The sequence below is a fragment of the Hyperolius riggenbachi genome, chromosome 5 (assembly GCF_040937935.1).
Source record: "Hyperolius riggenbachi isolate aHypRig1 chromosome 5, aHypRig1.pri, whole genome shotgun sequence".
Classification (NCBI taxonomy): Eukaryota; Metazoa; Chordata; class Amphibia; order Anura; family Hyperoliidae; genus Hyperolius; species Hyperolius riggenbachi.
This window is the reverse complement of record NC_090650.1, coordinates 378,426,164-378,438,883: the sequence shown is the minus strand read 5'-3', so window position 1 is coordinate 378,438,883 and position 12,720 is coordinate 378,426,164. Positions and strand designations below refer to the sequence as shown.

The window sequence follows — 12,720 nt, the reverse complement described above, 5'->3', positions numbered from 1 at the left end:
GACAGCAGGTGTATGAACCATGTGTTGTGTATCATCTGTTGAGAATTCATAGGAACCGTATTACTTACTGGGGGTGAATATTCCGGATTACCAGTATGATTTATGCTGACTTTAATGATTTAACAAATGATTTTATAATTGTTTTATTCGGTATTGTCCATGAAATCGGGCTTGCTAGCTGTAACCATGCTTTTTGCATATTTTCCAGAGACAATAACATTGAAGAATGTAACCTGGAGATGTACTTCTCTGTGGACATGGAGATTCTGGGGAAAGTCACATCTCATGACCTCAAGCCTGAAGGATCCAACATCTTGGTGACTGAAGAGAACAAAGAGGAATACATCGGGTAGGGCGGCTTTAGACTTTGCATATAGCTTTGGTTTGAATACATCCCACATTTACTGTATATACATTCTATTAGTATAGGGGGGGTGGGGGGGGGGGTACAACTCCAGTCTTCAAAGGCTGGGAGTTTAAAGTACACCTGAGAGGAAGGGAGAAATACTTACCTGGGGCTGTAGTCTGTCAGCTCCCTTGATGTCCTCCTGGGCCGATCCACTGTGCTACTTTGAAGTCTGCGATCCAGCTGGGTTACAGGCTATGGCACATGAACTGTTTTGTGCTGCAAGCCTCCCCCTGACAGCATCTTGCGCAAGCACTGTTACAAGTCTTAACAAGCTGCGCATGCGCAGAACATTCCGGACCGGGGAGCGCGATTGAGGGGGCATGCAGCCAGGACCGCACATGTGCAGTAGTCTGCGACTGAGCCAAGTCGCAGACTTTAATGTGGTTGATAGGGATGAGCAATGAGATGCAAATACTTCAGAGTTTATGCAAAAGTTTATGCAAATATACGCAGCTTGAAATTGGACCAATCCGTTTAAAATTGGGTGGGACTCAATTGGTCCATTTTCAAGCTGCATATATTTGCATAAAAAATGTACATGAATTTGCATAAGCTCAGAAGTATTTGCATATCATTGATCATCCCTAATGGTTGATACCAGTACAACGGAGGGGACCCAGGAGGACAGCTATAAGGAGGGAGGCTGACAGACTATATGGGACTGGGAGAAGCGCCAGGTAAGTAAAGATCTTTTTGTTCCCTTCATCTCAGGTGCACTGTAAAGTAAACCAGAGACCAGATAATACAAAGAATTGATACTTACCAGGGGCTTCCTCCAGCCCCATAAACGCGTGCGAGTCCCTCCCTGTCTTCCCGCAGTCTGCGGTTCAGCTGCGATCAGCCCCAGTAACTGCTTCTGTCCCGTCAGTCTTGGTCTTCTGTGCATGCATGGGAGGTCCATCAATGCGCAGAAGACTGAGCCAGTTACTGGGGCTGAACGACAGACCGCGGGAGGACGGGGAGGGACTCTCACGTGTTTATAGAGCTGGAGGAAGCCCCAGGTAAGTATCAGTTCTTTGTATTATCTGATCTCAGGTTCACTTTAAGGGCTCAAACCCAATAGCAGCCTTTTCTAAGCACTAGTGATTTGAAAAGGCTCTTGATAATGCAATGCTATGGGGGCTTTTTATAAAATCACATCGTTCAAGTGGGATCACACCCATAGCATTATATTAGCAAGAGCTTTTCAAACCACAAAGCGCTCAGAAAAGCGTTCCTAGTGGGTTCCAGGCCTTAAAGAAAACCTCTACTGAAAAAAAAAGTTCCCCTGGGGGGTACTCACCTCAGTAGAGGGAAGCCTCTGGACTCTATCGAGGCTTCCCCCGTCCTCCTGTGCCCCACGGCGGTCTCGCTGCAGCCCCCGGAACGCACCGGCGACAAATCCGACAGCCTGTGCAATATTTACCTTTTCTGGCTCCAGCGGGGGCGCTGTTGCGGCTCTTCTGATGGATATAGGCGAAAATAGCCGATCTCCGTCGGGTCCGCTCTACTGCGCAGGAGACTTGCGCCTGCGCAGTAGAATGGCCCGGCGGAGATCGGCTATTTTCGCCTATCTCCGTGCAGAGAGCGGAGCCTGCTCCGTACAGCCCGGAGGACGTCCGATGACGGCAGCGCATTTTGGAGCGCACAAGAAGCCTGACCTGGAAGCCGGCCTGGCCAGGTTGGGTGCGCCACCAGAGAAGACTGGGAGCCTGCGGAGCGGTGCCAAGGGCATGTCCTGCCTGCCACGGGCTGGAGGAAGCCCCAGGTAAGTGGATTTGTATTTTTTTTTTTATTTTTATCTTTTTGCAGCTGCGCGGATATTCTCTTTAAGTATTAGCAAACATGTTGCTCATGGCCGCACTTCCCTCTGTGTACGGTCGTACTATGCATGTGCAAGTACAGGATGCACAATAGCACAAAGCCATTCCGACATGAGTGGCTCTGTGCTCCATTGGGAAAACAAAGAAAACCCTGTGAGTCCTCCATGAGGAGATGGTCTAGTCCAAAACATGACGGATTTTAATTACTTACTTCTTCCGCTATAGTGGTCCTTTAAATACCACAGTTCTATAATCTTCTGATTATAAACAACCTGTAAACTTGCCAGTATGTGATTGCGAGTACGCTGGTCCGGTATGTTACACAGTTTATGGGTAAGCTATGTTTAGACGAGGCTATTGCAGGCCTCTGGCTGTGCCATTGTTTAGTAGAAAACATTAGCAGCAGGGGTTTTGGTTGCTATGGCAGCACCTCTGCTATTTGTGCAGTTGCTGTACAAGAAGCTGACAGGTGATCTGCCGTTCTGGATCACACAGCATCTGTGGCACAGCAGACAGGTTGCTTTTGTGTGGACCCTTCTATACATGTCTGTAAAGGTGCCCATTAACCGTACAATTTTTTCATCAGACGGGATCTCGCAATGCGATTTGTAATCTTAAAGAAAACCTGAACTGAAAATGAAAAGTCAAAATAAGCATACACAAGTTATACTTACCTCCCATGCAATCTACTCCTCAGTGTTTTTCTCCTGTCCCGCGTCCTGTTTGTTCACTGTGATCAATGGAATTTTCCGTCCTCCATTTTGAAAATGGCCATTACCCATAACAGCTTTCTGGTGAGCACACAGTTAAACTGTAACATCGCCCACTTGAGCCATAGGGAAACATGGACATTACCTGGTACATCAGTTTTCCTCTCAGCTATAACTGACAGCAACTGATATTTTACTGACAGCAACTGATATTTTACTGACAGCAACTGATATTTTACTGACAGCAACTGATATTTTACTGACAGCAACTGATATTTTACTGACAGCAACTGATATTTTACTGACAGCAACTGATATTTTACTGACAGCAACTGATATTTTACTGACAGCAACTGATATTTTACTGACAGCAACTGATATTTTACTGACAGCAACTGATATTTTACTGACAGCAACTGATATTTTACTGACAGCAACTGATATATTTCAGATCTGACAAAATATTGTCAGAACTGGAAGGGATTATTGTCAGAAGAAAATGGTGAGCTTCTGAGAGGAACTGATGACAAGGTAACCATGCAATGTTCATTTGAAGTTACCTCATGTGTTTATTTTAAATATTTTTACTCAGCACAGGTTCTCTTTAAGCGGGTCAATTAGGACATTTTCTCTCTTTTGATTTGATTGTAAAATCCAACATTCGGATCGATAACGTTTTCTGCTCCAGTCGACCCTCGAATCGTTTTATTTTGATTTTTTTTGGGGCGCACACTGCACAGCTTTCTTTACAATTTGATCATAAAATTCACATCAAAAGATTGCATTTGATGAGAAAATTGTACCGTTACTTGGGTTGCGATACAATGCAGCACTGGACACACCTCCACACACGGATACACTTCCACTCCCACGTCGCAACTTGCATCTAGTTCTGTGTGGTTACATTAGAATTTATTACGTTAAATATTATTATTATTATTAGATAAATAAGTGCCTCAACCTAGTTCACTACAAAGTGACAAGCAGAGCTGGTATCTAATTTTGGAATGATTTTTTTCAAAAGGGAAAAAAAATTGGTTAATGAAAAGGAAATGTACAAAGTATTATTTAATATTTAAGTTTTCACTGTGCCCTGCGTATAATGTGTATACCACACTTACAAGCCACAGAGGCGCTCAAATCTATTGCTTGACCCACTGAGTTGTGCTCCCATTTTTGCCTGAAGAAGCGGGGTCACGCCCGCCAAACGCGTCGCATTTGTGGAGTTGAATACATTATTTGTCATTTCTGTTTTATCGAGACTCAAGTGAGTTTTCTTTTTTGTAATAGGGAGGTAAGTCCACCTTGACATCCCCCTCTGCTTTTAAACGGTTTTTAAAACGTTTTACTCTACTCTGGCGCCTCTGTATACCGAGTTTTTGCTGATATTCTAGTCCACCCTGGGTGGAGGGGTGCATCCCCATCTACTATCTACAGATTCTTAACAGACTTCTTGAGTGGGGTCAGGTCCTAATGCTCCCCACCTGTATTTAAAGTGGTTGCCTATGGGTAACCCGTGTTTGTGAGTGTATGTGTGTGTATGTATATATATATATATATATATATATATATATACATACATACATACACACACACACACACACACACACACACACACACACACACACACACACACACACACACACACACACACACACACACACACACACACACACACACACACACGCATAAAATTGTATTGAACTCTTCATTTCACCTGACAATACTGCAACATATTGGGCTCTCGATTCTCTTCTTGTTTTTAACCACACTTACAACAAAGAGGGGATTGGGAATCAAACCCTCAGGGAACAGATCAGGGCCGAGTCTGTACAGATGCAATGCTAGTCTGAAGGCTAGTAACAGGTTGTGTTGCTATGTAGGGGGGAGGAGCAGCATGGAGTGGGTGGGATGAGTATGAGAATAGGAGAACAATGCATGGCAGAGATGATCTACTGAGCACTGGGTGATGCATGAAGAGGGATCAGGGGCTGCTGTGCACACACTATATACACACACTACACTCTAGCACTGAGCCGCTGAAGCACTGTCAATGAAACCACACTGGCCGTACTGTAAAAGTTACATAGGTGTTGCATTACAGTGAGACGTTCTGCGTTACAATGCAGCCTTTGAGTTGCACCGCAACACGTCACTATGAATGTAACCTTAAAGGACAACTGACCTAATATTTATTTCCTGTTAAACAATACCAGTTGCCTAGCAGACCTACTGATCTATTTGGCTGCAGTAGTGTTTAAATAACACCAGGAACAGCATGCAGCTAATCTTGTCAGATCTGACAACAATGTCAGCACACCAGATCTGCTGCATGCTTGTTCAGGGTCTATGGCTAAAAATATCAGACGCAGAGGACCAGCAGGATAGCCAGGCAACTGGTATTGCTTAAAAGGCCATAAATATGGCAGCCTCCATATCCCTCTCATTATGATGGATCCACACCATACAATTTTTTGGCAGATTTACTTGCCAGATCGATTATTTCCAGAATACCAGATCTGAGAATCGATTGATATTTTTAGCGCTTTTCTGACCGATTTCCGTTCGTTGCTACGGAAATCGGTCAGAAAATCGCTCAAAAAATCGATTCTCATAACGGAAATGGTGGAAATAATCGATCTGGCAGGTAAATCTTCCCAAAAATGGTATGGTGTGGATCCAGCATTACAGTTGTCCTTTCAGGATATTTCATCAGTCTAGTGACTGATGCAGTATTTCTGGGTATCTCATGATAGGAGATGGCTGAACAGGAAGCCGATTGTCCGCTGACCAATCTTATTGTGGTTTTCTCTTCCCAGGCTGATGGCTGAATGGAGATTCTCGCGAGGTGTAGAAGAACAAACCAAAGCATTTCTGGACGGCTTTAACGCAGTGGTCCCTCTACAGTGGCTGCAGTATTTTGATGAGAAAGAGTTAGAGGTTCGACTTGTACAAATGTACATATTTACATATATATTTGTGTTACTGGGGCCAGGAAGTGTATAATGTCCATGCATTCTGTGATCTTGATTTACTGGTTCTGCCCTCAGTAGGGTGATATGTTGGTGATCAGATCCTGCTTTCTGCACTCAGAGCAAATGGGGCTTTAAATCTTTCAACTTAAAGAATGTTTCTAGGATTGTTTTTCACAGTCTTTTCTCCCCAAAACAAATCTAGCATCATATCATCTGGATTTTTGGGATTTTTCCGTTGAACGAAAAAAAAAGCTTTCGATTTTTTTCGGGAGATCTGACCATATTTATCGAATTGCCGTAAAATCAGATCATTTTATTGTATCGTGTGTGGCCACCTTTAGATGGTTTAGATAAACTGCAGTATGAGATTCACCAGCAGAGGGCAATATTGGTGAAATGTACATAAATTCTGCTGAGTTCTGTATTGGATCAACTCCCTCCTGCGATGTAGTTCTTCTCAATCATTCAGTATACATGCAATACAAAAGAGATGCCCCTCACTTCTTGTATCTCAGCATGCAACAGCAGCCATTGCTTCCCAGCGCATATATCCTATGTCCAACAGAAGCTCAACATAGTGTAAAACTGTAATTTATTGGGTTAAAAAAGCCCTGCTACAGAACTACGTACACAATCCAAACTTGTCTCATAGCATGTAACAAACATAGATACTCGCCGTCGGTCACCGTCCTGCAGCTCCGTACGACCGGTCAAGTGTAAATGCTGCTAGCAACAACGTGCGTCCTGACTCCGCCCTATATATTGGTGAAATGAAATCACAGCTGTCAGTCTCATATAAGTTAGGCAGCTGCAAGGTGGGAGATACAGTATGTCTCTTGTTTTTATGGTGCCTGAGTGCAGCCCTCGATTGTACAGATCTGTGTGACAATCAGAATAGCACTGGGCAAATGTGAGTGCTTTTCACCATCTGTAAATATCCATAGTGATTATGCATTATATTCTCCATTAATCATTTACTATTCAGGCAGGGAACACACTTGTCTTTCAGTTTTCTGCGCCCGTTTTCCTGCATACTTTTTCTGCACACCAAGTGTGTTTCTATGCAGGAAAACGGGCGTGTTTTTTCACAGCAGATGATGTAGTTGATAGAGAAAACTGGCAAAATGTGCAGAATCATGATGCAGAATGTCAGTTTTTTTTCTGCGCGCAAACAACCTATTAAGCGTGTACTAGCCCATTGATTAACATGAGTTATCCGTTTTTCTGTGCAGAAAACGCGCACGAAAACAGTCAAGTGTGTTCCCTGCCTCAGAGTTAGAAGAAGAAAGCAGTCTCAGCCCTGTGGCTGGCGATTACTGTTATGCGAGTTGCACAGCTGTCCTTGGAGGCAGTGATAGGCCTCATTCACACTGGAGCGTCTTACTAGTGACTTCAGCAGGTTTTTCAGTCGCTAGCGTTTTGCAATGTAATGAGTATGGCATTGTTCACACTTGGCGATCACCGGCTATTTGCTGAAATCACAAAAGCACTGCCTGCAGCATTGTTTAGCGACTTTTGTAGTGGTTGCATTTCAATGTTCTAGAATCGCAAAACGCAGCCACTCCAAAATCTCTTTCCTGCACAGTGAAACATCGCTGGAATATCACGTTGCAAAACGCTAGTGATTTTTTTCAATATAAGGTGCTCTGCCAAGGACTGACACAGCTGAGAGATCAAATTACAGTTGAGATTAGTGATCGATGAGGGGGGGAATTAGACAGGCTAAACTCTCTAAATACATACAGGGTGAATTTATCTCTTGTTTTCCTTCTGCCCTGTGCAAGAGTTTAGGTCCACTTTAAGGATTAATTGCTGAATTATAATCTGAATTATTATAATTCATTTTGTTCCTGGTGAGGAGGATCTGCTCACTGAACGATGGCAGGAAGCCTCTCTGCAGTTAGTCAGTTGGCCGTAGTGACCTGACTGAGATTAGTGGGAGTGTACTTTGGATACAACGTTAGTAAATTGTAATTCCACTATCTCTGCCACATTACAGTAGTAGCAGTAGGGTATTGTACCGTGTTAGCCATCAGTAAAAGCAAGAGGTTTTAAATCAGGATGATACCATTTATTGGCTAAACTAAAAATGAATAAAGCTGGCCATACACTGGCCCGATTTGCCGCCGTTTCGACAGCAGATTCGATCACTGGGATCGAATCTGCTGCCAATCGTTCGCGCAACACGCCGAATTTCGATCCATTTCGTCCGATCCCGTCGATCGCTATGTGCGGAAAATTATTTTCGATCACCCGCGGGTAGGGAGCGCGTCGCTAGCAGAGTTCGATTGCCCGGCGACCGACGCAATAGAGCCGCATACATTACCTGCTCCGCCGGCGCGACTACCCCCGGTCACCGCTGCTCCGTGTCCGCACTGGTCTCCGGCATGCTTCAGTTCCTCCTGCCCGGCAGGAAGTTTAAACAGTAGAGGGCGCTCTACTGTTTAAACTTCCCGCCGGGCAGGAAGAAGCAAAGCATGCTGAACCTGAAGACCAGAGCGCAGACAGAGCAGCGGTGACCGGGAGGACTCGCGCCGGCGGAGCAGGTAATGTATGCGGGGGGTGGGGGTGGAGCGGCGGCAGCAGCACCACCACCACCACCACCGCAACAGATTGTGAACGGTTTCAGGCTGAAATCGGTTCACAATCTGTTTGCAGTAAAGGTAGGCATACGATCCCTCTCTGATCAGATTCGATCAGAGAGGGATCTATCTGTTGGTTGAATCTGATGGCAAATCGACCAGTGTATGGCTACCTTTAGAATAAGCAAGCTTTCGGCTTTGCAGCCTTCGTTGGACTTACATCCTGTTAGTTTGCAGGCTGGTGGTACAGACAGCTATATACATGCTGTCCGTACCACCAGCCTGCACATTACAGTAAGCTGCATTCACCTCCAGGTCTTTATAGTAGGTCTTTCTTCCTGTGACCTTGCGGTCATTGAATCTGGTATGACCCTCTTTTCAGCGCAGTTACCAAGTCCATCCATCTTCAGAGTATTCCCATCTGACACCTATGAGAGCTCCCCAGGCAGCAGGTTAATAGAAGAGACTGCAGGTTAACAAAGTCCGGCAAGTGCGAGCTTCCAGCATAGGCCTGTCCAGTCTGGATGTCTTCCAGTGTTGTAGAGATGTGAATGGACAAGTCCATATGCTTACGCTCAGTGGCGTAGTGGTTAGCGCTCTCGACTTGCAGTGCTGGATTCCTGGTTTGAATCCCAGCCAGGTCAACATCTGCAAGGAGTTTGTATGTTCTCCCCGTGTCTGCGTGGGTTTCCTCCCGGTACTCCGGTTTCCTCCCACATCCCAAAAACATACAGATAAGTTAATTGGCTTCCCCCTAAATTGTCCCTAGACCACGATACACACACTACACAAAACATACGTAGACATGTGACTATGGTAGGGACTAGATTGTGAGCCCCTCTGAGGGACAGTTGATGGACAAGACAATATACTCTGTACAGCGCTGCGTAATATGTCAGCTCTATATAAATACTAAATAAATTTAAAAAATAAAAAGTTCAACTGGAAATTAAGCTGTGCAAGGCAGATACTGAAAGCAATGAAGTTGTTGCGGTGATGCTGGTTTCCTGGGAAATGTAGTCTGGTACCTATTGTTCTTCCTACTCTGTCATATGGGAACACCCAATTGACTTACCCAGCAGCTAAATTCAGAGCAGGCAGGAATCAAGCTGTACTGCAGTTCTATACAAAGTTGATCCATGAAACTTATTCTGTCTATTACTATTCTCCTGCACTCTCTTTATACGCCTGATCATCCTGATTGCGATTAGAACACGCCTTGTTTACTCTCAAGTTTAGTTGGGCTTTAATAGAATTTCCAATGAATATGTAGACCATTTAGATGTATGTAAAAGCTGTTGATTGACTTTGGAGTACAAAAATTAAAATAAGGTAAGAATGTGTAAAAAATACAAGTCCAGCTTCCTTTATGTGTGAATACTAATAGTTATTTTTGTTAGGTGCTAGTGGTAGAAGTGATAGATCAGCAGTGAGTGGAGTGTTGTAGTAACTGTCCATAGTGTGGGATGTGGGTGCTACTTGTGTCCTGTAGAGGGCGCAGTGAACAGAGGGTGACTGCTTGTCTGCTTTCTCAGGTGATGCTCTGTGGAATGCAAGAAGTGGACCTGTCAGACTGGCAGCGGAACACCGTGTACCGCCATTACACCAGGAACAGCAAGCAGATCATCTGGTTCTGGCAGGTTAGTCACCCTCTTGAATCAATGCACAGATGTATGTAACTTGAATACCACCATATTTTAACCACACGTTTTGTTTTTTCCTGCTGCTGCGTCAGATCATTCATTTTCTGGCTACATAAACATTGCATCAACATGAAGTTATTTGTATCCCGTTATCCATTACAAAGCATCATCCATGGATTAACCCCTTCCCAAGCGCCTTACGCCGATAGTGGCTCCCCCAGGACCACCTAACGCCGCTAACGGAGATTAGCTGTTATCGCACGCGCGCACATCCCCGCTCAGCTGCGGAGTTCCGCAAACAACCTGCCCGCCGCAGCTGGCAGGCTGAAAAAGGGGGAAAAATGGCCGAAAGTGCTTGTACAGCGCTGCGATCTAGTGCAGCGCTGTACGGGGGACAGCTCTGTCACTGCGCATTCCCCAGGAGAGGCTGACAAAGCAATCACTCTCATAGGCCTCAGCGATCTTGCTGATTCGGTGGGGGGAGTGAGGGGGAGGCATACATTTAACCTCTTGCCGACCGCGTCACGCCGATGGGCGTGGCCGCCGCGGCAGCCCCAGGACCGCCTAACGGCGATTGGCGTAAAGTCCTGGGGCTCTGTTTTGCAGGAGATCGCACGCTGCGCGCGCATCTCCTGCTTGGGGGGCGGAGCTCCGCCCTGCCTTCAGACTCCGAGCGGCTGTTGCCGCTCGGGAGACTGACGGCGTGATCACCGTCTATTTACATGGTGCAGCGTGCGATCAGCAGCAGCGCTGCACTGGGGACATCCGTGTGACACGGCTGTCCCCCTGGGAGACAAGAGCGATCGGCTCTCAAAGGTCGAAGCCTATGAGAGCTGATCGCTATGATTGGCTGGCTGGGGGGAGGGAGGGAGGGAGGGAAGGGAATTAAAGAAACAGGCCTTTAAAAAAAAAAAAAAATTTGTAAAAAAAAAGAAAAACATGGGGGGAGCGATCAGACCCCACCAACAGAGAGCTCTGTTGGTGGGGAGGAAAGCGGGGGGAATCACTTGTGTGCTGTGTTGTGCGGCCCTGCAGCTTGGCTTTAAAGCTGCAGTGGCCAATTTGACTAAAAATGGCCTGGTCACTAGGGGGGTTTAGCCCTGCAGTCCTCAAGAGGTTAAACAAAAATACAGATTTTTTTTTTTTTTTAAATGACAATTAAATTAATAAATAATAATAAAAAAACACATGGCAGCAGCAATCAGATGCCACCAACACAAAGCTCTGCTGGTGACAAGAAAAGGAGGGCAGATTTCATTCTGTGCTAAGTTGTATGGCCGTGCAGCACACTGTTAAAGCTGCAGTGTGCTGAATTGTAACAAATGGCCTGGTCACTAGGTGGGTGTAAGCCTGAGGTCCTCAGCTGGTTAAAGCAACAGAAATTTAGGGCAGGGAATTTGGGTTGGGGAAGATATTGATTGGTATTGCATAGGGTGAAGGCTGGAAGTCCTGTGTAATGAACCGATCTCTATATATGACTTGCGGTAAGGTTTGCTCTGTGCTTTTCTTGCAGTTTGTGAAGGAGATGGACAATGAAGTGCGGCTACGATTGCTGCAGTTTGTCACCGGGACCTGCAGGTTACCACTTGGCGGATTTGCAGAGTTGATGGGTAATTATCTGGTGCTTGGCACTGTCAAGTGTCCTCTGTACAGGGAACATGACTATTGTTAACCTTACTGATTGTCTCTGCAGGAAGCAATGGTCCTCAGAAGTTCTGCATTGAAAAAGTCGGAAAGGAGACCTGGTTGCCTAGAAGTCATACATGGTAAGCTGATTATCGCCATGTGACCCTTAATAATTTATTATTATTATTCTGTATCAATCTGCTTTAATGGTAATAGTAAATCATTGGGGCTACATCCTATGCTACCTATGGGTCTGACCTCAGATTAAAGGAAACCTGTGTGAAAATAAACTGATGAGATAAACAATTGTATCTATACTCCTACTCCTAAAATAACTCTTTTTTAGGAGTAAATAACATTTTTTGTGTGTATTAGCTAAAAAAAGTTTAATGTTTTCTCTCATATGACTGACAGTTTTTGCTAAAATATATGAACTGTTGACCTTTTTTATCTATTTCCATCACTCACAAGCTGTTCTCTGCCAGGTGTTTTATGGTTGTAGCTCCTTATCATTGAGGGTTACCCTATATTTAGACTGGGTCCAGACAGGAGAGAAAATGTCAGTTGCATACCTAATTTACTCTTACAGACAGAAAAGGAATGCAGCCTAGTAGGCCTGAAAGATAAATCGAATTTAAATCGAAATCGCGATCACCAAGATCACAATTTCAGAATCGTCAAAGTGACTATTATCGCGATGACGTAATTTCCGCATGGGGGGGGGGGAGTTTGGAGACACAGCTTCAAACTTTCCCCAAGTCGCGGCGTGTGTGCGGCCTGCAGTGTTGAACACGAGTCCAACTTTGTCTGTCCTCTACTGCCTCTTGTGCACGGCATACTTCCTGATTCCTGTAGGTCACATTACATACAGGAAGTATGCCGTGCATGCAGTAGGCGAAGTGGACAGATGAGCATCGCTGGATTCATGCTGGAAAGTATGCCCACCACTGCTGCAGCTTGGGGGGACAGAACA

At 45.1% G+C, this 12,720-nt stretch overlaps 1 protein-coding gene across 3 annotated transcripts in view; it reads left to right on the top strand.

The window, feature by feature from the left end:
- WWP1 (WW domain containing E3 ubiquitin protein ligase 1) overlaps window positions 1–12,720 on the top strand; it is a 259,846-nt gene that overhangs the window by 239,651 nt on the left and 7,475 nt on the right. For all 3 annotated transcript variants that reach the window (XM_068237622.1, XM_068237623.1, XM_068237624.1), the window contains 5 exons: window positions 209–349; window positions 5,741–5,861; window positions 10,014–10,118; window positions 11,635–11,731; window positions 11,815–11,887. In XM_068237622.1, the coding sequence (XP_068093723.1) occupies window positions 209–349; window positions 5,741–5,861; window positions 10,014–10,118; window positions 11,635–11,731; window positions 11,815–11,887 (537 nt within the window). The remainder of the gene's footprint in view (window positions 1–208; window positions 350–5,740; window positions 5,862–10,013; window positions 10,119–11,634; window positions 11,732–11,814; window positions 11,888–12,720) is intronic.